We start from the raw sequence: 25,486 nt of genomic DNA, 5'->3' as shown, positions 1-25,486 counted from the left end.
TCCAAAAGGGGGTGCTGTGGTATAATTGTATTCCCCCAAACGGTCCATCATCTGACGGACACTCAGCTGGCCCTCCACTAGTTTTTGACAACAACGACTCTGTCGACAATGTTCACATCGTGACTACTGGCCCCAAAACTGACATAACTTAGTATTAGTCTGTTTCCTTTATATTCTTTGCAGCTGTACATCATGGAGCCGTCTGCGCCAAAAAGGTTTGTGTACATTTTGACTGGTTAAAAACGTGGTTTCAAGCTATTAACTAGTAAGCTAAAATGCTAACGTAGGCGGTAGCTGCCCATGATAGCTGCCACTTAGCGAGTTAGCTGATACTAAGTTAGTTAGTTGTAACGGGTCTTATAATACATCCACGGTTTTCTCTCAAACTATCTACTCGGGTTAGATAAGATTACTCTTGACCAAAATCCGAAGCACCGTGTTAAACCTTCTGGTGGCTTTCAGGCCGGTCTCGTAGTTGGGTAACTGTTCAGAAATGCCTTTTATGAGCAGTTTGACCGGTGTTATTATTTGGATATGAAATTGAAATAAATTCAATTGTCTGTGAATGAAACAATGTTACATCTCCCCGCAGGACAAATGAGCATCCCCGTTAACCGTGTAGTTTATTGGTCTTTGTGCAATGTGAACACTGGATGTCTAAACTGAACTAAGCACCACAGGAGCTGATTTAACTCATGAGGAAATAAGAGCTGGCCGATATCGTACTAGTAACATAATACGTTTTAAATGCTGTTTTTCCTGTTCTGAAAGTCTGCATTGTATTAAAGTCCAAGGTGTAAGATATAGATAGACATAGATGAATTCTTCTTTTGTTCAACCACAACAAAAACCCCTGAGAAAATCCCCCCCCAAAAAAACAAAATCCACTAACACTGTGTACTAAAATCCCCTCCCAGTGTTTGTTTGAAATGCACATTTTTACATTTTGTGTCTTAGTAAATTGTCCCCAACTGGTTATTTCCGTATGTTACTTATTGGTAAGTGCTGGAAACCACTGTCATTTTAATTTCAGATGCTTCTGTAGTCTAGTGTTTCAGCTTGGTTTCACTATTTGTTTTTAGTAACACTATTCTACCGAGATAACAATTAGCCCGTTCAATTTTTACAGCAAGCTGAAAAAGCTGAGTGAGGACAGTCTGACCAAACAGCCAGAGGAAGTGTTTGATGTTCTAGAGAAACTTGGTGAAGGGTAAGAAATTTTTCTCATGGTTAAGCTCCATTTCCACATGTGTCTGACCATTCCATCAGAACAGTCTGTGTTGTGTAATACATAAATTTGTCAGTAATTTCATCTTTCGTGTTTTTCGTCTAGTTCCTATGGCAGTGTGTTCAAAGCCATCCATAAGGAGTCAGGCCAGGTGGTGGCCATAAAGCAGGTTCCTGTGGAGTCTGACCTGCAGGAGATCATTAAGGAGATTTCCATCATGCAGCAGTGTGACAGGTGGGATGACAGTGTAGATTTCCCTAAATCTCCACATTTGCTAAACAGATGAGATTAAAACTCCTGAAAATTTCTCATTTTCATCAAAGAAATATTTGCTGCCATAGTTCACTGTGGTCTGAGTTTGATGTAACAATGCCACCACCACTACTGCAACCTGTACAGTCCTCTATTCTCTTGTACTACAAGGGTTTTCTCACTTCCGCTCTCTGTGCTTGAAATGAAACTTTGTCTTCTCTTTTAATGACCACCCTGTTTTGCTTTTCCTCCTAGCCCTTATGTGGTGAAGTACTATGGCAGCTACTTCAAGAACACAGACCTGTGGATTGTTATGGAGTACTGCGGAGCCGGGTCTGTCTCTGACATCATCAGACTGCGCAACAAGACGGTGTGTACTCACAGAGGGTTACGACTGCCTGTGTGGCCAGAATAAAATTGCCAGAGTTTCTATTTTTTTGTGGCACATTTTAAACAGAACAGATAAAGGTATTTATATTATGTCTTCTACACTGATACACTTTGCAAACAAATAGCCCTGAAGTTTTGTTTAAAAGTTACATACATATATTCTGGGGTTGTCTGTTGATATAACAATGACATTAACAAAATATTTCTTATTGTTGTGATGGTGAAGAGACCACAGTGCCCTCCTGACTATTTTTATGGACATGAACATGGATGTTATCTAGTTATTACCAAACTGCTTTTCTAACAGTAAAAAGCAGAAAGGAGAGATTGTTGAGTAGGTCCCAGGTTACTCGTGGATCTCATCTCATCTCATCTCTGTGTTTTCTTTTCCCTTCCTGCCTCAGCTGACAGAGGATGAGATAGCTACCATCCTGAAGTCCACTCTGAAGGGTCTTGAATACCTCCACTTCATGAGAAAGATCCATCGGGACATCAAGGCAGGAAACATCCTTCTCAACACTGAGGGACACGCCAAGCTGGCAGATTTCGGAGTAGCTGGACAGTTAACGGTAACATTAGAATTAATGTCTGCAGGTTTGTTATAGTGACAGCAAAGTGAATGCTCTCATCAGGTTTCTGTGTGGAATATTTAATCTTTTAATCTGATTTTGCGAGTCTGTATGAATTGATTTAATGTAGTGCTTAATGATGACACTACTGTATATTTCCTCTCTGAAGGACACCATGGCAAAGAGAAACACTGTCATCGGTACTCCATTCTGGATGGCTCCAGAGGTGATCCAGGAGATCGGGTACAACTGTGTGGCTGACATCTGGTCCCTTGGCATCACCTCTATAGAGATGGCAGAAGGAAAACCTCCCTATGCTGACATTCATCCCATGAGAGTAAGTGTAAATGTGCTTTACTTAAGAAATCAGCGCTAACATAACCAACTTGCTCTAACCTAACTTTGTTTTGTATCCTGTCTGTGTTCCTCCAGGCTATTTTCATGATCCCCACCAACCCTCCACCGACATTTAGAAAGCCTGAACTTTGGTCCGACGAATTCACAGACTTTGTCAAGAAGTGCCTGGTCAAGAATCCAGAGCAGAGAGCAACTGCCACCCAGCTCCTACAGGTTTGAGGAAGGAGGAAGAAATTCATACACACATAGAGTTATAAATATATAAGAATAGAACATACAAGCTTAGGTATACACACTCAAAGACTAGATGTAACTCTCTCTCATCACAAAATGCTAAAATATAGTGCACACAACAATCTTTTTTTTCTGTTGAATATGCAGCACCCATTTATCAGCCAGGCCAAGCCGGTCACAATTTTGAGAGACCTGATAACTGAAGCCATGGAAATGAAAGCCAAGAGGCAGCAGGAGCAGCAGAGAGAGCTGGAGGAGGAGGACGACAACTCTGTACGTTTGCTGTTCGTCTCAATCAAGCCAAACACCAGATGACTACTGTACACGTCAAAAGCTACATGTCTAATTGTGTTGTGTCATCCAGGAGGAGGAGACTGAGGTGGACTCTCACACTATGGTGAAGTCGGGCTCAGAGGGCGCAGGGACCATGCGGGCCACCAGCACCATGAGCGACGGAGCGCAGACAATGATCGAACACAGCAGCACCATGTTGGAGTCAGACCTGGGCACTATGGTCATCAACAGTGATGATGAAGAGGAGGAGGAAGACCAGGGTTCCATGAGGAGTGAGCACATACATGTTGTTGACCTAATTAAAGGGAATTTAGTGGTTGTAGCAGGAAAAAAATACCATAGCTCTTAAAACCTTGATGCTAAGTCAGATATATCAGAGCTTCCAGAAAAATACAAGTATGTAAGGAAATTATTTGCATATTTTTTTTAGATTGCTCAATATCTAAGAAATGTATGAAATTTAAATATGTAGAAATAAGTGTGTCTTAGATAAGTTGGTACACAATCCTCTTCCTCTTTCACAGGGCACGCCACCCCCCAGCAGCCAATACGTCCATCCTTCATGGACTACTTTGACAAGCAGGACTCCAACAAGGCAGCCCAGCAGCAGGAGAACTACAACCACAACCAGCCGCAGGAGCAGCCGGGCTACCACATCCAGTCCAAGAACGTCTTCCCCGACAACTGGAAGGTGCCTCAGGACGGAGACTTTGACTTTGTGAGTAACGCTTTCCACGAGCCTGTGATGGTTCCGCTGTAATGAATGGGGTTATTCATGGTGGAAATTATTGTACGCCAGTGATTCAGTGATAAAAAATAGCAAAACAGAAGCAGCAGTTGTTTCAGTATTATCTGCAGCAAGACACAAAATGACTCATCTCTTTCCCATCGCTGTTTGTGTTTGTGTGCTGTCAAGCAGTTGAAGAACCTAGACTTTGAGGAGTTACAGATGCGGCTGAGTGCCTTGGATCCCATGATGGAGCGGGAGATTGAGGAGCTCAGGCAGCGCTACACCGCCAAGAGGCAGCCCATCCTGGATGCAATGGATGCCAAGAAGAGACGACAACAGAACTTCTAAGTGATCCTCCATCTCGCCTTCACGCCCTGGTGCCCTGGGTTTCTCAAAGCCACCATTACCACAAAACCTATGACTCAGAGGAATTAGGATGACCTTATTGTCTTTGTTCGAAGCCGACTGCTGTTCTGATCGACTGCTAACTGGCCTCTGACTGAAGAGAGAGGCTTCTTTTTCCGGATGATGTCCATGTTGACCCATGGAATCCACACGTACAAGTCTTTCTACACTATGTCTTGATGCTCTTCCCTCATTTTAAGTCTTAAATTTGTTTCCTGTAAATTGCTCCTCCACCAACAATGCTCAAGACTGCGGCCAAAGAGAGAACCAAGCCTTGGTGATTACACATCTGAAAGTCACAAAATGGATTCCCCCTTTTTGAAATGAAATTCCCTTTTGTGTCACACAGAAAACCATCTTGGAATCACCCTCAAAACACAAAGGACAACATCAGCAGAGGATCTCAAGCAGTGCGGCCAGCGTTGAGTGGTCTTCTTTTCCTCAGACTTTTTACTTTTGCTGTAAATATAATATAGAGCCTAGTTTGGAAATACCTGCAACTAAAAGCTGTGGAGGTTTGTCCATGACCAAAGACAATCAAGGTGATGTTGATTCAGTTGAGAATGCCTTAAAAATATTTGAAACCTGGTTTTCAAAATAAGCAATGTAATAAAACCGCCAAGTTGTCGGGTGGTTAAACCCTCTCCTCTCTCTTGGAGATGAGTTGGACTGTGGAGAAAGGTCAGAAATCATTTGGATGGTGAAGAGTGGATCATGCATGTTTTCAGTGGACCAGAAAATTTGAAACTTATTTCACTAGTCTTTACTGTCATTTATTTAATTTTGCTGTTTTTTTTTTTTGAATTTGACATTCTGGTCTTTCTTCATACATCCAGTGTACCATGTATCTTAGTGCCTCATAACACACCTGTCCCAGTTCTGCATCCCTCTCACTCATCTGCACACACTCATCTGCCCCTTGTGAGTTTAAAATCAGCGCCTTTACTCAACAAACTGATCCACATTTTCTTTTAGAGTTGTCACAGAAATTCATTCCCAAATGGAACAGAAATCTCCTATAATACACACAAAAGCATTCCTAAATACTTTTGAATACTTAAACCAGATGTTGAGCCGTAACAGTTTAGAGCTCAGTGAAGAAAGTAACCAGGTATGACTTCTGTCACATGAACTATTCATGGCAGTAGTTCACCTCAGGAGATAAAAGACTCAAGTAACTGACTGATACTTTTTACTTAAGTAAAACAGAGCCACTGCATCAGCCACACATCTGCTGTCTGAGTTTCAGACGTTAGATAATTATTATTTTTGCATTAAGATCTCTTCTCAGCTGATTTCCCTGCAGCTTATATCTACGTGTTTCAGCAACAACCATGAGTGTTGTTGCTCTCCATTTCCTGACATTTAGAGTGTGATGTTATTAATGAAGGAATGACGATATACCGTTAGTTTGTGTTCTGTGTGTGTTGGGACGCAAGCTCATTTTTTACCAGCTAAAAACTGTATTTACACAAAACTATTCAGTGCAGTGATGGACTCTGTGGTGTTAAATTACTCCTTCAAAAGATCAGAGATTAGTTAAGGTCTTTTTTTTATTCACATTTCTATGCTGAAGGTAATTTATGTCAGTGTCAGTGTAGTGCCAGTAAGTAACAAGAAACTGTAGCATAGAAATATATTTGCAGTGACTGAGAAAATGTAATTAAAAATCTAATTTTTTTCCCATCAGGGAGCACTGACAAATTTATTATTTAACTGTAACATATCTGATTGAGCGTGTATCCTGGTCTCAGTTCTTATATAACCAAATTCAAGGAACCCATATCAAAAATGGTTGTTTGTTTGTTTATGCTTAAATAATTAATATAATGTAATATATAAAATTGATAATTAGTTTTCAGATCTTTCTCAGCTCTCAAATTCTGATATCAGTATCAGAATCAAAAATACAATTTGAGGCTGTAGTTTACAGTTTTGAATGTTGAACTGAAAACGTTTACTAACAAGCCAATGACATATTTGTTGTCTTCATGAAGGAAACAAACTGCTCTGTGGTTTAGTTTTGTGACGATATTTGATCTTGATTTGTCACATGTGCTAATAACGACCCTTTGAATGAATTCAGACTGTCCTTACATTGAATACATGTGCAGTGTGTCTGCAGGTTGCTGTTACATATGAATGTTAACGTGCAGTCTTGACAGTGTGGTTCAGCCCATACTTACTGCATATTACGTGACATTTTAACAATGCTATAATCTTCTGAATGGATCTGTTACACTATCTTGCTGTGTCTCATCTGATGGACTCTATGGCCAAAATGTGCTGACATTTTAAACACATGCATCAGTACCATCTCAGTTTCTGAATGATCATGTTTGTTTGTGTTTGTTTTTTCTACATGCAGAAATCATTAACATTCTTGCCATGAGTCATTTTCATAAACTAAGTCTGCAGTGCACTGGCAACTCGCATACGAGCGTTCACACTCTATTTATTAAACGTTTAAACTTCTTTCCTTTGGTGACACTGGTTTAAATATAGAAGCTGATCTGGCTGTTAATATTTTTGCCCCTTTGTCAAATATCTGTGGCTTGATTTCTGCGTGTTTTAGACTATGCATGTTTATAATTATGCTCTGTAGTGGAATGCTCTTATATTAACTGCACAGGCTAAGAGTATTGTTAATATGGAAGATGGATTATTTTCAGCTTTTAATAAAAAAACTATTTGCTCTGTACAATAAAAAAATGAATAAATCCCAGTTCAAAATATGACATTGTTCAGAATCAGCCATATTATGTACAGATCTGACATCACCTTTTGATATATAGCTATATGATTTTGTGTTCATTTATTTCAGCTATATAATGACTTGAGGGTGTAGGGTGGAATGTAAGCATTTATGTTTGAACCACTTAATTTATTATCTTTGTTTGTAATACTTTCTAAAGTTTTGAAAAGGTGCAAGACATAATAAAAGTCACTTATAGTTAACCTTAACTGCAGTGGATTGCCTTTTATCTTATCTCTCACTTCATACCTTGACCCTGTGACTTGGACTCTATTGCAGTAGAAACCATTAGAACACCTGTTGTACCGTAACTCCTTGACTATGCGCGCCATTATTTTTCGTTAGCATGCGGTTTCCTGAGAAGCGCCTCCAAAAATGCGGCGTTCTCTTCTTGGCAGACATTACGGTAGACTTTACGACAGCAACTGTTTCTTCCCTTTGGCATGCGTAACCACTTCCTTCATTCACAGCCACTGAAACAAAAAAAATCTGGGAAACATGTCTGAACTCCAGAGAAAGATCGTCAACACTACATCAGCCCCGGCTGCCATCGGCCCGTACAGGTAAGACGAGTTTAAAAAAACAGAAATGTGCATCGTGATCTATTTATAGCGACACGTGGTGTGTGTACAGGTTGGTGCATAAAACATTTGAATGAGTGAGAATCCCACAGACAGTCCAATATTTGACCAGGGGCGGGCCTTAGTGTTCAGTGAACTCACCTGATTTGACTTGACCCCATAAAAAAAGAGCCAAAGTTAAACTCTGAGCAGAGCAGAAGAAACACTGCAGAGTAGAAATCTCTCTAAAACACACAGGCAGCAGAGTCGAAATGGCATCTATTCGTCGGCAGATTCCTTACACACCTAAAGCCCCCGTCAGACAGGGAATATACAGGTAAGGATTCATCTCCTGTGCACCTTCAACTCAAATAACTTTAAAGAAATTTAAACAAGGTGTCGGTTTAGTTTGTAATAACTGCACTAAAACCCGTTTCAGTGATCAAAAATCATGAAGTAGCCTCACTCATTTTATGTTTTCTTGTTCTTTAATTGAATCTGTGCAGTTGCTCAGATTGAAGGGTGTTCCTGGTCTGACCAATGGGCTCTCAGTGGGTGGAGTTAGTCAAGAATGAATGGACTCTGCTCATTGTCTTATTTAGTTTCAAGGAAAAATCCACATTAATCCAAAACTTAAACTTTGACATGGTTTTTCAGACGTTGTTGAATTAAGCAACTACCTCATTTCGTGTTGGTTGGTATATTTTGTCTTATCTTTTATTTTTATGTTATATTTAAACATTAAACTTGCAAGGTAATTGATAATCGGGTAGCTAAAGCAGATTGAGAGAGAGCAGGTAAAGACAAGAAGGAAATTACAGCATCACTAATAAATCCTGAAATGCAGTGAACATCTCAGACTGATGGTGATAAAGTCGTGCAGTAAAAAAGAGCTGTCAGAGTTTTATCTAATCCTTTAAAAGATTAGCAGGTTGTTTGCACACACCAAGGCGTTAAAGCGGGTTATCATCAGGAGTTTGAACACTTTAATTAACTGAGGTGTATTTGTGTGTGTGTGTGTGTATTCTCCTCAGTCAGGCGGTGGTTGTGGACAGAACTATGTACATCTCCGGTCAGCTGGGGCTGGACGTGGCCTCAGGTCAGCTGGTAGACGGAGGAGTCCAGGCCCAGGCTAAACAGGTGAAGCTCACAGAGGCGGATGATGACGGTCGACCATGTTTTAAGTACATGACAATGACGGTTGACAGATAATCAGAGATTAGAATTAAAGCAAAAGAAGTCCAAGCATTAGAAATTAAACCTGTAAAATAGATAAAAAACAAGATAGACTCACTACACTGACACTGATTAATCAAAGCAACAGGATGTTTCCCAGGCTTCATCTGTTTGGGCTATTACATCTAAAGGTCTCAGCAATATAAATAAAGAAAATAGAGATGTAAAAGGTGAAATTAAATATCAATCGATCAGGTGTAACAGTGTCATTCTCCCTCTCACTTCTCAGGCTCTCATCAATATGGGGGAGATCCTTAAAGCTGCCGGCTGCAACTACGGCAACGGTGAGATGAATTATCAGAATGTTCAGTATCTGAGCCGCTGCTCTTGTGTCTCATGTGTTTTGAATGTTTTCCACAAACTAAACAACTAAACTCTTCTATTTCAGTGGTGAAGACTACCGTGCTGCTCGCAGATATAAACGACTTTAACGCAGTCAATGAGGTCTACAAGACATGTAAGTAAACACGTAAATACTTTGTTCTCTTCTGTACACATTGTGTTTTTTTTTTTTTTTACGCTATAAACTAGATTTTAATGGAAAAATAATAGATGTGCAATTCATTGGATCTTCTAATGGAGTTAACAAAACGTGCTGTGAATTCTTCATTTATAAAAGCAGCCACATGGGGGCAGCTGTTAACCACGATTGTCAGATCTGCTGTCGTCAGTGTGGTCTTTGCAAACACCTTCCTTTATTCACCTTACATGAGCATCATTGCTGTCATCCAAACATCTGACTCACAGTTTGTTGGGCGGTTGCACTTTAAGTTGAGGTTGTGGATTTTAAGCCTGCATGTTAGCAAGTATGTAGGCTGCCGAAGTGATCTCGAGCAAGGCACTCAATGTCTTCCAGCTCCAGCTGTGATGACTTGCTTTGTGAAGGGAAAACACACGTTTCTCAGTCAGTCATTTGACCAGTGTAGATATAATTTGAGGCACTGAACAGATCAAAATACTCTTGTTTTTATTCAACATGTTTACATGCTCCTGCGTCTGGAGCCTTAACTGTTCATATAGAATAATACTTTTTTTAAAATTGTAATCGTTCAGTAAATTGATCAGTTTGAAAAAGCTGTTATAACTTTATTTGTTAGAAAATTAAAAATTTTAGAAAAGTAATTAAAAATCATAAGTAAATTTGACAATTTCTTATTCTGCTTCCTTATTCTGACCGCAAATGATGACTGATTTTAAAATGGAATTGCGAAATAATTTTAAAATTGCTTTTCCGTTTAATTTTTTGTTATTCCTTTTGCTATGTGTGTGCTTATTATATTCCATCTCACAATATATTTGATCCCTGGTTTGACATTTACAGTTTCCACTTGATGATTCCTTTAATTTATAGGCAGCTTGCTTCAGGTTAAAGATGTGTGAGTACAGTAGTGTTCCACCTTAAAAATTAAATGAAACCACCACACAATTAAACACTATAAAATTCTGTAATCATTCCACTGGTATGCTCTAACCTCCATACCTGTGTGGTCATGAGGAGATATACAGTGGCTCATATTTCACTGACATCCCTCAGAAAATGACCTGCTGACAGACTGGCTCACTCAGCTCTTCCTCTGCCGTATGAATGCAGCTTCCTCATGCAGGCTGCTCAGTCGGGGCATTTCCTCATGGATCACAACAGACAGGTGTAATGGAAGCTGCAGTGCCCAGTGAGTTGTAAGCGGACACCCGCCATGCAGGCACACAGGTGTAACCCAACCCCTCAGGGCTTGAACCCCCCTTCCCACCCCACCTCCTCCCACCTCCCAGACTCTACTCAACCCTAAACTGCAGGCAGGGAACTTTCTCTGACCTTGATATTAGGAGGGAGAGGATGTGTCTGCTGTGATCCAAAGTCATGCGAAGTTTGACTTTTCAGGCTGATAGTCAGCAGCTGAGGTATAGTTAAAGTCTCAGGTTAACCTGATGGCTCTCTGTTAAATATCATTTTTGTTTTCTCTCCAGTTTTCAGCAGTAACTTCCCTGCCAGAGCCGCCTACCAAGTCGCTGCTCTCCCCAGAGTGAGTACAAACAAAACCTCTGCGCCGCGTTAGAGCTGCAGCACCCAGTGGTGCTTGGTTCATATACATCACTACAACATGGAGGTGGTGGAAAATCGTGGTACCTAGGTGCATGTTCAGTCATGCATGTCATGCATTTTGCATCATCCGTGTTGACTTGCAAATGTGCAGCTGCTTCTCTCACAAGTGGAATTATAGCTTTTATATGTTGAGCTGGAATCCATGCTGCCCAGTTTACCTTTCTCGTGTCCTCCTTTTCTTTTTCACTTCAGGGTGGACTGGTGGAAATCGAGGCGGATCGCTGTTCTCGGCCCTCTCTCAGACTCCTGACTAGCCGGCCACATCACAAACAAGTTATAGTCTAACCGCCAACTGGCCTCATAGTTGTACTGTGGAAGATTTACTGTATTTCCAGATGACAAATGGAAGACCAAACTAGAACCTAACCTGTTGACTTTCTTTTTCCATATTGTCAGGTTTAAGCATAAAGTTGTTTTTCTTCTGACCACTGTTGACTGCACTACTGAACTGTTTTTAGTATTATACCACAGCAAAACCACTGACCTTTCAATCAAAACCCTTTACAATAGAGAAGCACTTAACTTACCAGCATTTAGTTTGTGGATAAAGGTAATTACACACCTGACATACTGCACTTAGAACAAATTTGTAATGATAAAAAACTTCCGTAATGCAGTAAAACCCCAGGTCACTGAATCATTATTCTCCCTAAAATGTCACATTCATCCTTGCCTTAAGGTATTAAAAAAAGTTCATATATCAGATGATTTTAAGGTGGCCCTTTTAATTTTTTGACAGCGTATTACAGATTTTCTTTCCAGAGAGAAATCATGACACATCAGAAACAACAAAAAAGGCTCTTACATTTACTGTTAACTCATTTGTATTCATCAGATGTTTAAAGTCAGTCCTCAGTAAACCTGCAGTGGACCAGCTCTTCATATTCATTACAAACATGGTTGTAAAATCAAAGCCAGCTACCTAAACGGAATATAATTTTATAAATCAAATATATTTTGGCTTTGGTTTCCTTTGAATTGTAATTTTGTAGAAAACTACAGAATGAACTCTTAGGATGAAGTTACAATACATCTGCTTTTATAAATTTCTATACACTTAAATAGAAATTTGAATCAATAATTTAAGGTATTCTGAAATGATTACACCCTCTGAAGCTAAACACACCTACTAAGATTCTGTCTATGTACAGTTTTCAAAGCAGAAATTGCAGCCATACACCATCATGGGGAGGGGGGAGAAGGCACAGTGATGACTGGGGAACCCTGACTGAAAGCGGTTATCACAGGGTCTGCATCTTGGCAACAAGTTGGTGTCTGTTTCACACACACACACACACACACACACACACACACATATGAAGACATACTTTCACTCATGCATACAGACAAAGTGAGACACTTCCAAACTGTGGAGTCATTCACGTCGCACCTCACTCACTGGGAGCTGGAGACACAAAAGAGGAGAAGCATGTTAGGACTGTATACAGTAGATATAATGTGGGATGTGACAATGTGGAAACTAAAGCTGTGCTCACCTGGTGCCTCCTCTGTTTTGGGCTCTGAGTCAGTCGCCGTGGCCTCTGCTTTTTCTGTTTTAGGTGAAAGACAGAAAGATTTGTACGTGTGAAATGTGGTCACATCACACTAAAAAAGTTTGGTTCCGGAGGTCAGGGCGCTAACCTTTAACCACAACATCTCCAGTTAGGATCTGACTGAAGCTTCAACATGTTAGAGAGGACAGATGGTGTGAGGCCATCTATGTCCACGTGGAACGTCCATCTTTAAACAGAGGTGGTGGCCAACGACACCAACTATCAGCCACCTGTAATGCAGCCTTGAGATCCTCACCCAGGCGATTTAACCCTCATTCACACCTGGAGCCACGTGACCCTAACGACTCACATGATGTCAGAGTGGGGCAGCAACCCACCAACGAGTCACACCTGGGCTCATGTAACCCTAACGACTCACATAACGACAGGGTGGGTTAACGACTCTCCAAAACGTTAACTTGGGACTGTCCAGCCAATTTTTAGAACTGAGGAAGCCTTTCGGATGAGAGGTGAAACATCATCAAAAAATCTAAAGAGAAGTCCACTTCCCTTCACCTTTAGCACTTAAGATCTCAACATGTTACTCATCTCTCTCCCCATGTTTCCTGTCATCTAGACATGGAAATAGCTTCAGTTTACTTTGTCCAGGTTTAGAGATCCTCCTGTCTCATTTCTCTCCTTCTGTTCAGGGTGTGCACCGCCTCTCACCCACATCAGCTGGATGGCTCCAGCCCCCCCAATGACCCTTAAGGATAAGTGGTATCAATAATAGATGGATGATTTCTCTCCTTCCTAATACAATATAAGTGAACAGAATGTCATTTGTGGTACCAATGTAAGAAATGAAACTTAAAAATCAAGAGCATAGTGTGTCTGATAGACCAAACAATGACCCTTAAGGATAAGTGGTATCAATAATGGATGGATGATTTTCTTAGAGACATTTTTCTAGGCTTTTGAGACAATAATGTCCACAACTTTGGTCCTGACTGAAATTTCTCAGTAGCTACTGAATAAACGGCCATGTTTTGTACAGGTGTTCATGGTCCTCAGTGGATGAGTCCTAATAACTTCTTCCTCTCCTCGGCTGTACTTTGTCTTCAGTGCTAATTTTAAAACCACATATTGCAGATTTGCACTGAGGGTGCTGAATGTTCCCTCCAACAGCAACGTTAATTATTCAGCCTGTAACAAATCTTAATCCAAAGGTGCAAAGACCCAACAGAGATAAACAAGTTAAAACCTGCCTGGCACATTCAGTCAGATGCTTCATTTCCAGTTTTCTGTCAACACGCTTGTGATTGCGGACTATTTTCAAAAGACCCATCCCAACCCTGACCACTGACAAGTTCAGAAGTAGGATGAGCTGCCATGTCCGGTCTGTTAATGTGACACTCGAGCCTCTCTCTTCATTGGCTGTGAAATGGAGGCAGGGAGGCCTCGGCGGGGCCTGACATCGTTCGTCGCAGGTGGCGGCCCCGTGTGTGTGTTGGCATGCTCTAGTTTCTCCGTGGACTCCAGTTGCACCTTAATGAGACCACGGTGACAACAAAGTGTTGGCAACACACACTCTCTGGCCCGGCCATCTAAAACAGGGCTGTGGTCAAGCCTGAGCTGAGGGCAAGTCAGGTTGGACACCGAAGGGGGGGGTCGAGATCAAGTGAAAACAAAGGTCAGGGAGAGTCCATGATTATTTAGTGACTGCATGTCATTGTGAGTGATTGCTGAATATAAATCAGGATTTTTCTAAATCAGTGTAACATAATTAATAATCATCTCCTTGTCAAGTAATCTGAGAAACTGCTTATTGTGCTTTCCTGATTTACGATGATTACGAACGATCACGTCTTACAACCTCACATGTTTAGACCATGGAAATAACATGTTGGGTGGTAATATGCAGTAATCTAAGTATGCAATATTACCTCTCCGATTGCATAAGTGCACAAGCTTTGCTGCCTTGTTCATCTTTCTTTAAAGACCCATGTTACAGTAGCAGGTACTTTGCATTCGACAACCAGAACAATGACGACCTGATCTCTTGAACCTTCTGGCTGTGGGTCATTTGCATCGTGGAGCAATAAGTGAACTGAGAGCAGTAAATGTAAAGCTGCACTGAGTCAGGCGGTTCAGGTCAGGAGCACTTCCATGTCCAGATAGCCATTTAGAGTCAAGTGTGCAGGGTTATGATCACGGTGCAGACCTGCAGTTGCCCTGAAGATCCCTCATGGAATTTAGAGCAGGGATCAACAGGTTATGTTGTACTGTCTAATTTGTAATTTAGCATACCCAGAGCCTCAGGAGAGGTACAGGCGCAGAGATGACAAACGTAACGTGTCCATTCCCTGTGGGCACAGATTAAATACGCTTAAAAAAATTGAATTTTTTGCTGATAATTGACACAAATCGGGAGCTGATCCTGGACCAACTGGTAAAAAAAACATAAATGATACATGACAATGATACTGGGATAAATAAAACTATAATGTCAGGTGTTTTTTTTTCTTTTGCCAGGAGGGAGAAAATATCATAAAGAGGTTATTAAACAGTCAATCACACCTCAAAAAAAAAAAAAAAAAAGTTAAATATAACTCATTAGATAATGAGAGTGGCTCATCAATTCACAGTGACCATGATCAGTTAACTGAGCACAAGTGGTGATATGTTGAGACAGATCCTTTAATACTAACTAAATAATTTGATGTGTGACTCATAAACACTTTCCTGTGACCACCCCGGTGTGTTCATTAAAAGCCAAAGCCATGTCTGTGTGTTGTTGGATACCGCCTGGTTACCGCCATTGCAGTGGGACTGGGGAGGGTCTAGGGAAAAACGGAAGGGACATTATGTACCTGGATGCTGTCGTGGCCTGTGTTCATTGGGTCACTACGCAGGAGGAGGAGCGGTGCTCAGGTTACTGGTGGTCATTGGAAACAATTGTACATTTTGTCCCTGATAACTTGGCCTTCCCTCGATGGGACACATATACTGTGATTATTGTCAAGGAGAAAACAGTAACAGTGGTTGATGAGGGACATTCTGAAATGCACACACAAGGCATGCAGCTCTGCCCTTATCAGCTTTATAACTCTGTGAGTAAGTCTGACACATGCCACAGTGTTGGGAGATAAAGCATATTGTAGAAGACAGAGGTGTAATTTGCATTGAAAATTGTACAAAATGAATAGGTGCTTAGAGCCTTGCAAAAACTCAGCTGATAGCTTAAAGCTTAAATTCATTTTGCCAAGACACAGTGAGGTTGTTCATGTGAGGATGTTGAGGAGAGTTACAAGAAAACTTTAGTGGAACTTCAGTATGATTTTCTGTAGGTCACAGTCCACTAAAATCCCCAAAATCTACATTGGAATGGTTCTTTATGGGATGTTTGGGATTGAAATATCTGCTAAGGCCTTATTTTGCCATGTGGGATGAAAGGAAAAGTAACTTGTCTCTGACCTTTCACACTGCTCTTCTTCTCACTCAAACCTACCCTTGCTCTGGGGGAGCGGCCGCAGGCTCAGAGGAGCCGGCGGCTGCTGTCTCAGTAGTGCTGTCTGCTGCCGGCGGCGCTGCCTCTGCTGCAGGTGGACTGTCTGCCGCAGGCTGAGGCTCCTCCCCCCGCTGGCGGAGCTGCAGCAGCACTGTCTGCAGGTGTGGCAGCTGCAGCAGGTTCACCTGCAGCAGGTTTAGCATCGCCGTCCCCAGGGGGCGTTTGGTCCGGAAGAGTTTCGCTGTCCTCACCTACTTTGCCATTTTCGTTGGCTGCCCCTGTCAGGAATACAGTTTTAAAGTATTAGCACAGCACATGATCCATGTAAATAAAACAAAACTAACATATAAAGTATAAAACTAGATCAAATTTACAGTAAATCTCCTAAGACATACCTCTACTAATACTGTCATGTCTGTTTGAGTTTCCTCACATGCATTTGTCGGGTTATGGTAAAGTCTCCCTCACTACAGGCTGCCCCTGTGTTGGGGTTAAGACTCCAAGCACATCCCTGGTTCAAGTCTGGCCAGTGGGGCTTTTTTCTCTCCTACATTTCCTGTCATCTTGAATTGTCTGTGATTAAAATAAAATGCCCCCAAAAAGTAAAGTAACTGTAAAAAGGTCTCCCACTTCACATCATTTCATTTCATTATTTAAATGTGAGACAGTTTGGGGCATCAGTACTGTACTCTTGTTTTACTTTATGTTTGTGTTGCCATTGTCACACCTGTAGAGTTTACTTAATCCAAAACCAGAAGGACCAGTCTGCATTACTAATATTATCATAGGTGCCATACAACAGTCAAGTTTTGTAGACTTCATTTGCAAATGTTAGACTGTATGCTGAATTTCATTGTACTTTGTGATTAAAGAATGGGGCTAATGTGAAGATAAGAATCTGATGTTTGAAAAGGACTTCTGTTATGAGGCTTAGACTTTAGTCTCTAACCAGTGGACCGTGTAAAGCAATCAGGTTCACCCAAATAGAGAAGAGAAACATCCCTGAAAATACAATTATAGATCAACTGAGCACTGATCATTGGGTAGAAAGCGTAAAGAGACCTCCACTGACACAAAGAGTTAATGATTGTGTGGGTTGTTGTTAACAAACATTAACAGCCTCGCAACTCAGTGAACAGGTTGCTGTGTGTTCAGTGATGTTATGTATCACTTCCTTGTAACCCTTTTTCTGAAAGATTTGCATTGCAAGTATTTGCATGGATCATTGACGTCTTGACCATTGACTTTAATGTTGTCACAGTTTCTTGAAGCAAAGTGAGTAAACAAAGTGCTCCCTGAAACAGACTTGATGTCATTAAGAAGAAGAAAGACTACGGGAAATTCGGAGAGGGGCAGGAGACTTTGGAGATTCCTGTGCAATATATACAGAAATAATTTGTATAAATGAGACGTCTTTTCCAAAATAGGAACATTTTACATGATAATTATCACTGTTTCCCCCAAAAAGACTTTGAATAATATTACTTTTTGTGTTGTGACTGTAAAGAATGTGTAAGTCAGTATGTCAGACAGGAGGTGCTGCTGACAGTGACACTCTCACACGTCTTCAACTGAATAAACGATGGGTTAATAAATGTCACCATTTCTCTTCCTTGGAAGTGACAAGTAGCATGAAGGGAGAGGAGATAAGCCACATGCAAACATAAGAAAACATCCTGACAAATTTCCATTTAACCTCTAAGACGATGACAACAGAACACCTCGCTGTTCAATGTCATCCGGCTGATAAACACAGAGAGATTTGCAAAGTGAGATCTGAAGCTCTGCCAACCTCAGCCGACAACAACGACATTATACTTTATGAAGAGTTGTAGCGAAGACTCTCCTTTAGCTTTTCACCTTTTTGGAGGTCAAAGGTCAGGGTCAGCTGCACTATATAAGCTTAAAAACATATTTAATCAGCATCAGAGGCATCTCAGCTCAGTACATCACTGCAAGTCTATGCTGACTTTGGAGAGAGTGCAGGAATGTGTGTCTCTTTAAAAAGGAGAATAAGAACAGACACTTGCTCAGTGGTGGTCCCACTCAGTGAATCTTTTACCACCTACTTATTCTCTGAAGGGTCAAATAATGCTTATGCTGGCAGATCTGCAAACAGTCACATTTATTACAGTTGGACACAGTGCTTTACATTTGTCCTGCACATATTTATAAGCTCCTACTCTTTCTTAACACTGCTAAACGCAAACACAGGATCCAGTGTTGGTGTTTCACTCCGAAACGTGTGCTAGTTTGCACCGTGCCCGGGCCATCTCTGACCCACTACAACAAAGGAGTGTCCAAAGCGGCTTCTCCATTTCCTATTGAAACCGTAGACCGTCACCAAATCTGCTCTCATGCCACTGTCTCTCTCAGGGGAAAGACAGAGCCAGGAACCGCTGTTAAATAATGACAATAAACTTTCCCATCCTGTCGGCCTCGCTAAAAATAAAGATACTGTACCCAGAGGAATGCAGTGGTGTTAATTTGCATCCAGATTGTGCCTTATCAGAACATTGCTCACTAGAATATAATTAAATGTCTATATATGGAGACAGCAGTGAACTTCCACGATGACACCATTTCCACCATCATGCTACAAGGTTATATGTGATGAAATAAAATAACTTATATATATATTTATTATTTCATTCAGTATTTATAGACATAATCTGAGTAATATCATTGAGGTAAATTGATGTTTACAGATATATTATGGCCAATATATTAAGCCATCTAAAGAAATGGATGATTTCACTTTATGAAATTGACATTATTTTACATACAAATTACTAAACTACAGTATGTCAGAATTATTTTTTGTTTAGGAAATCATTGCCTCTGACACCATTATTTTTTTTTTTTACAAATTCATTCACTTAATACTTTTGTTTAGTGCAGTGAATGATACCCAGCTGCATGAACATATGTCATTCCAAATATGTTATAATCATATTTTTTCAGATCATATATACTTAGATATAATATAAAGCGCTCTGCATCACCTGTAGTGCTGGCTCCGTTGCTCTCCTCGGGCTTAGCACCGGGTCGAGTCGTGTCTACCGCTGAAGTTTGCGAACTGGTGGAGCATCCCATCCTGTCCTGAGCACATAGATAACTGGACGGTTAACTTCAGAGTTGAGAGGTGAGGCTGTAGCCGCACCGTATGACGTCGCGCATAGATATCACTTCGACAAATAGAGAGGAGTCAAAACTATAGTGAGCGAATTCCCGGGAGGAGGAAAAACAGACTGACCGGTCGTCAGATTCCTCTACTCCTGTGCGTAATTGCGCACCGTGGCACCTCCTCCAGTAAAATGCGTTCAGCTCCTTGTGTTGCGGTTGCAAATTTCTAAGCAGGTGGACACGCCGGATGAAATATGGGCTCTTTGTTGTGTACTGTAACTTAGGCTGTTTCCAAGAGGCTGGCGCAGGGACAAAAATACATTATTCAGCTAGGGTGCAGCGGCCACCTCTTGGGGCGGGGTAAGAGAACGAGTAACATTTTCTTCACCGATCCAAAAACTCACCAAAAACTCCCCCCCCCCCCCCAACCCCACGCCAAGTGCTTCTAAATCAAAAGTTACTGGGGCAGTGTACTGTCCAGTGGAACCACTGCAGGACCAGCGCCACGCTGCAAAAATGCTTTATAAGAAAGAGTCCTGCATTCATAATTCCACTTAAGTATAAGCAGAAAAAATGACTTAAAGAACTCCAGTAACCAGCAGAAAAGCCTCTGGCAGAGAGTTATAATCGGTTTCAAAATAAAAACAGTATTTATCAAATACATATAGTGGGGTTCAAAGGACAATATTTCGAACGTTGTGGAATAAAGTCACAATGTTTGAGATTTAACTTTACATTTCCCATTTAAAACACTTGATCAATTTATAAAATGCGATAATAGATTAAACTACCCAACAGTTTATATAATAGAATTGCTTCTGACTGCCGACTTATCTGTACTTTTATTTGAATAAAGTTTTGAATGCAGGATTTTTACTTTATCAAGAAGTATTTTTACACTGTAATAACCCCTATAATGTGTAGTTACCTTAAACTGCCTTGCTCATGTGTTTTGTGTTTGACATAGATCGGTTTTATGTGTTGATTATTGACCTATTTGTCAAAAAAAGATCTTTAAATTATCTGCAGTGAGTGTTCTGCGCAGTACCCTTCTGCGCAGCCTCCCCGACAGATAGCGGCGCGGTGCACCATGGGCCTTCCTTTCTCGCCGAGGCCATATTAGGAGACATCTCACAGTAAGCAGAGCTCCGAGTTTTCTCAATAAAACCCACCGATTTCTCGACATTTTGGCATTTTGTTTCTATCAAGACATTAACGAAAGTCTTCCCCTTCCCTTTTGTCGCCCGCAGGTTGGCCGGTGTGTGGACTAAACCGCAAACATGGTGGCCGCAAAGAAGACGGTGAGTACGGTGGGGTCGGGCCGGGGCGCACGCTGCTTCACGTGGACAAGTGTTTCTGTCAGGGCCTGTTAAGTTGCACCGCAACTGCCATTATTAATGTATTATTAGTACTCAGCGTATACAATGAAGCGTTGAAATGTTGCAGCCAAGATTTACAGGCGCCCCTACCAGCTGTTTATCTGCTTTATTACTGTTTATCCATATGTTTGTCTGACGTCGGCTAATTAGCTAATGCTAGTTTGCTAACTCCAACAACAGCAAAATGTCAGTAAAGTGACAACAGTTACCATAACTGTATCCTAAAACATACGTAACACGCTGCTCTCTGTGTCAGTCTGTTAAATGTCAAATTATTATCTCTACCATGTGACTTGTGACTACAACGTTGGTACAGTGGTGGAAGTTAGCATTGTAGCTCGTGTGCTGTCGCCGAGACTTAAGAAATGTGCGTCGGTGTTTGTATAGAAAAAGTCCATGGAGTCCATCAACTCCCGTCTCCAGCTGGTGATGAAGAGTGGAAAATACGTCCTGGGCTACAAACAATCCCAGAAGATGATCCGTCAGGGAAAAGCCAAGCTGGTCATCCTGGCCAACAACTGCCCTGCCCTCAGGTATGTGATGATAAACACAGTTTCAGACTATTAAAGCTATGAGTTTGATGTAGTTCAGCTAATACAGTATATAAATAAATTACAATCAAAAACTGGCAGTGCTTTAAACAGGGGTCACGTCAAATATCAGATCCAGAGAATAAAGTGAGAATTAGGCCCTCAGACTGTAATACTAATCATGTAATGATTCAGACTCATCATTCGTTCATTCAATTCAGACTTATTTACATTTCACTGCTTACTCCAGAAGGAAAGTCCAGTGCATCTGGAGATTGTATTGTGTTTTTGTTTGCTGTCAGTTATACACAGCAATAACATGTTCACAATCTCGTAATCATCTTGTTTTATCAACAGGAAGTAGCTAGATGTTGTCATGGATCAATTGATGAAAAGCTAAAACTATGCTTACGACATCTGATGTTCCATGTTTTTTTTTTTTTTATTGTGATCAAACATCAAAACTTTAGATGCTGTTAAAGATGTAAAGGTTTTTGACAGTATTGTGTATTAAGCTTGTTGTGCAATAAACACGTCAGGACTCTGCGTTGGGGTTGATTTAAAATAATATAATTTTTTTTGAAGATTAATGTCTTTTTTTATTGGCATGTCACATGATGACTAAGGTATTAAAAACAATGTGAAATGAAACTACAATGATCCAAGTTTCTGTACAGCCAGATGTCAGTTCTTAAAGTTTCTAAGGGTATCAGGACTTGTCTGCATCTGTTTGATGCATTTGTTAATTTGGTGTATTTGCTGCTTTAACTCACATTGTCTTTGCCTCTCTGCTCTTTTCAGAAAATCTGAGATTGAGTACTATGCCATGCTGGCCAAGACCGGTGTCCACCATTACAGTGGAAACAACATTGAGCTTGGCACAGCCTGTGGCAAATACTACAGGGTGTGCACACTGGCGATCATTGACCCCGGTGAGTACCTGTCTTGGTGTTAGACAGCATCTGATGAGCTTGTTGTTTGACTCGTGAGGACCATTTCAGATTTAGCCGAACCATTTTAAACTGATTAAGGGACTAATGGGAATGTAATACTAATTTCCTAAGAGGGAGTCATCCCAAAGGGATCAATAAAGTCTAAGTGTATGTTTCTGACATGACCTTGTGCCAGGCACTGTCTAGTTAAAAAAGTGATGCATGAACATTAGCCAATAGGGGGACAGGTCTCACTGAGCCTGTTTGAGCAGCAACAAAGAGATCCTGCTGACACAAACCAAAGTTTCCCACCTCATCACAGTATTTCAGTGATTCTTGCGAGAATACACATCTATCCAGTGAATCTGTTCACCTGGAAGCACCATACATTGGCAGCCTAGTATTAACACACTGGCATTCAGCATGTACAATGTCACATTTTGGTTGCTCCTTATGTAGACCTATTTTATGCAGTTGTTTAGTCGACCAGCAGCCAGATATGTGAAGGCTAGATGCAAAGTAAAAGAGATAAAAAATAAAATAAAATAAAAAATCTTTCCCACAAGCTCACTGCAGCTCAACAAATGAGAGACTGTATAAATTCCTGAATTGATTTAAAGCTCTTACGTAAACACATCTTATTTCCTGTCATTTAGTTTCCTCTGTGAATTTTTGCGCCTGTTGGACCTGCTCACCAAAGTGGTTCAATTCAGGACTGGTGGTTTGCTAGATGAAAGCCAGTCGGGAGCGCTCAGTTTAGCTGCTAGTGCTTTCTGGCCAGTTCATTAATGCTCCATTGGTGACATTTATCGTTGTATTGTCAACTTTATTTATTTTCACTGGGTATTAAAATAATTGTCTGTTAATGCTCAGGATATGATTGGATGTCTTTGTACTACACATGTGGCACTTATTAATTTTGACCCACTGACTCTTTGATCATCTTTTCCTCTCCAGGCGATTCTGACATCATCAGGAGCATGCCAGATCAGCAGCAGCAGGCCCAGTAGAGCTGTTCCCCCACCCCGTTGTTATAAATAAAGTCGGAGTTAACAGTTGATGCTGTTGTCATTTCATTTCTTATTGCATATACCGTAAATTGCCTGTCCACACATGGTAGTTAACACTACGTCCACCTAGAGAGCAGCAGTGTGCTCTTTGATTTTTTCAGATGATGTTATGTGAGGGATTTCTCTTCACTCCGCAAAGTTGTTTACATTACGAGGCTGATAGAACAAAACACAAACAGTGATGGAAACCAAATTTTAAAACAGTAGAAGCTTCTTCAGAGACTTGTGTCACAGAGCATGACGTCAGTGATTATGTGAGTGTGCATGTAAACCACCACGATCCACCCAACTGACTGCTTATCATGACATAGATGTCAAAATTATGCAACTGTTGATGTTTGAGAATGTGTTTTCTTTTTCTCACTTACATAAACCTTGGGGATGACCGTCTGCTGTATTATCTGCAGCCTGCTGACTGTAATCGAGTAAGGACATTCTCCTCTCAGAGGTATTAAAGGCTTTACAGGGTGATGGCTGCCTCTGATATCCTCACACTGCTGTAGGTATATATATATTGGTCAACCTCAAAGAAACCCAGAACAAAATGGTTCAGTGCGTGGTATCTTTTGAACATTCAGCAGGTGTTACTTGAAAGTTCACACTAATAGCTAGCTTTACAAAATGTCTTTGTGACATAGTAACATATTTGAAGTTGAATTAAGACCTGAAGAATCAACTCCTGCACAAAAAGTCTTCACTTATAACCGATGAAGACATTTGCCTTTCAAACACTGAGCTTACATAAGGAAATTTTAAGTATCAGTATGTTAGAATCACTGCAGCACTTGTGTAACATCAGTACATTTGTTAGCTGTTGACACCATGTGTGAATTGAAAGGCACGATGAAGCTCCTGCCAACCTGAGTGACTGTTACACATATGACTTTAGAGTGAGATAAATGGATTACTTCTCCCTTGAGCAAGAAGTGTTTTTTTGTAACTACAGTGCAGATACAAACCAGTATACAAGCTGTAGAAACAACTTATTTCCACAAAGATAGTTGACAAAACACTGTCCATTTCATCTCTTGTTCTGGAGCTTTTTAACATGGTCAAATTTTAAGTCAAAATGCACAAGATGACCCACACTAAGGTTTAAAAGTCAGGATATCTCAGCCTCTGCTGCCTCCATCTAACACATGCTCTTTTACTTTGCCTCTGTCAACTCCCAACAACTAAATCACTAGATTACCTCTTTAACCTTTTAGACCCCACAACTATAAAATGTGACTCATCATCATGCAATTTAGACGTTTTGAATTTATTTGATGGTTCATGGAAAACAAGTTAAGCCATTGCAAAGTAAAAGACTTGCAAGTAACAATTTTATAGATTAATCTCACAAATGTCAAGACTGGATTTAATTCTTGTTGCTATAAATTTGCTGCTCTACAGGGCCCAGTGCATTTACCCAGAAGCAGAGATATGTAATCTGTCAATCATCCATCGAGCGGTTTGGCCCAGTTTTTCCATTCACTGCCTCCATAAGCCCTTTTCTCGATTCCCAGTTAAATCAAATGAAATCATCCCAGCTGATCTGCTTCACGTGCAGCAGATTCCCCGCTTCCAATGAGGACAATATAACGATGTGAATTAACAGAGTGTGCACCACTGCACTCCCCAGCCCCTTCACATTTTTGACACACACCCAGCAGTTTTCTGTAGTTATAAAGAATGGGGGTGTATTCCTGGGTGATAATTCACATAGAAGTCTCATTAGGTATTGTATGTGGTCATTTGTGACAGTCTGCTTGAAGGTAAAATGTGTATTAAGGGACATTGCAGTGGAGAATCTGAATACTATCCAGGTCAGACGAATCCTGCCTCTTGTCCTCTTTCACAAATATCTCTCCTTTTTGAAGCTTATGTCATGCATGCAACAAGCATTTCAACAAGAAAAGAGATAGAATGTGACCCACTTTTTTTTTTTTTTGGGTTGTTTTTTCCCCCCTCCCTCTCTGCCCTGTCCCAGTGTCGAGAAAGTAGGTGAGCGTGTCTGTGTGGTAGCCTACTGTTGGACCCAAGGTAATGCCAGACTCCATTTTGGGGCGGGCGGGTAAATCCTTGCTGATCTGCCAGCTTATTCATCCGTCGCTGAGCCGAGAGGGAGGGATAGTGAATCTCTGAGGCCAGCGGGATGCACGCATGACAGCCTGACACCCATTTTTTTGAACAATCATATTCTTGAAACTTAATAATAGAAGTGCACAGTCTGTATGAACTATGGCCAGTTTATCCTGCGTTTTAAACAACAGATACTGACTTAGGATGAATTTCTTGGCACTGAACCAGTCCATTCAGGCCTTGGTGAGCATCTGTTCTCAATTTCAACCT

The 25,486-nt window shown here is 40.9% G+C and overlaps 4 protein-coding genes and 1 long non-coding RNA gene across 5 annotated transcripts; 3 read left to right on the top strand and 2 right to left on the bottom strand.

Moving 5' to 3' along the window:
* Nucleotides 1–42: 42 nt before the first annotated feature.
* On the top strand, nt 43–7,423 carry stk3 (serine/threonine kinase 3 (STE20 homolog, yeast)). Its single transcript, XM_018698079.2, has 11 exons — nt 43–215; nt 1,130–1,210; nt 1,334–1,462; nt 1,736–1,850; nt 2,275–2,439; nt 2,609–2,776; nt 2,872–3,009; nt 3,178–3,303; nt 3,395–3,596; nt 3,849–4,042; nt 4,244–7,423. The coding sequence occupies exons 1-11, from the start codon at nt 193–195 to the stop codon at nt 4,400–4,402; spliced, it is 1,500 nt and encodes a 499-aa protein (XP_018553595.1). The 5' UTR covers nt 43–192; the 3' UTR covers nt 4,403–7,423.
* Nucleotides 7,424–7,606: 183 nt separating this feature from the next.
* Nucleotides 7,607–11,551, top strand: rida (reactive intermediate imine deaminase A homolog). Its single transcript, XM_018698098.2, is given in 7 exon segments — nt 7,607–7,777; nt 8,809–8,914; nt 9,240–9,294; nt 9,399–9,467; nt 10,976–11,031; nt 11,304–11,327; nt 11,329–11,551. Coding segments are annotated over 7 exon segments (408 nt in total). The 5' UTR covers nt 7,607–7,712; the 3' UTR covers nt 11,362–11,551.
* Nucleotides 11,552–11,816: 265 nt separating this feature from the next.
* Nucleotides 11,817–13,330, bottom strand: LOC127139276 (uncharacterized). The gene is made up of 2 exons (XR_007809446.1): nt 12,608–13,330; nt 11,817–12,516 (listed from the first exon to the last, which is right to left on the bottom strand). It is a non-coding gene; the product is annotated as an uncharacterized LOC127139276 (long non-coding RNA).
* A 2,786-nt stretch (nt 13,331–16,116) lies between these two features.
* Nucleotides 16,117–19,544, bottom strand: si:dkey-284p5.3 (uncharacterized protein LOC557830 homolog). The gene is made up of 2 exons (XM_018698099.2): nt 19,121–19,544; nt 16,117–16,393 (listed from the first exon to the last, which is right to left on the bottom strand). The coding sequence occupies exons 1-2, from the start codon at nt 19,209–19,211 to the stop codon at nt 16,167–16,169; spliced, it is 318 nt and encodes a 105-aa protein (XP_018553615.2). The 5' UTR covers nt 19,212–19,544; the 3' UTR covers nt 16,117–16,166.
* A 734-nt stretch (nt 19,545–20,278) lies between these two features.
* rpl30 (ribosomal protein L30) lies at nt 20,279–23,140 on the top strand. Its single transcript, XM_018698092.2, has 5 exons — nt 20,279–20,377; nt 20,492–20,542; nt 21,008–21,153; nt 21,952–22,082; nt 23,040–23,140. The coding sequence occupies exons 2-5, from the start codon at nt 20,522–20,524 to the stop codon at nt 23,090–23,092; spliced, it is 351 nt and encodes a 116-aa protein (XP_018553608.1). The 5' UTR covers nt 20,279–20,377; nt 20,492–20,521; the 3' UTR covers nt 23,093–23,140.
* Nucleotides 23,141–25,486: the final 2,346 nt, after the last annotated feature.

This window comes from Lates calcarifer, linkage group LG3 (genome assembly GCF_001640805.2).
Source record: "Lates calcarifer isolate ASB-BC8 linkage group LG3, TLL_Latcal_v3, whole genome shotgun sequence".
Lineage (NCBI taxonomy): Eukaryota > Metazoa > Chordata > Actinopteri > Centropomidae > Lates > Lates calcarifer.
The sequence above is the reverse complement of the archived record's forward strand: the minus strand, read 5'-3'. Positions and strand labels throughout refer to the sequence as shown.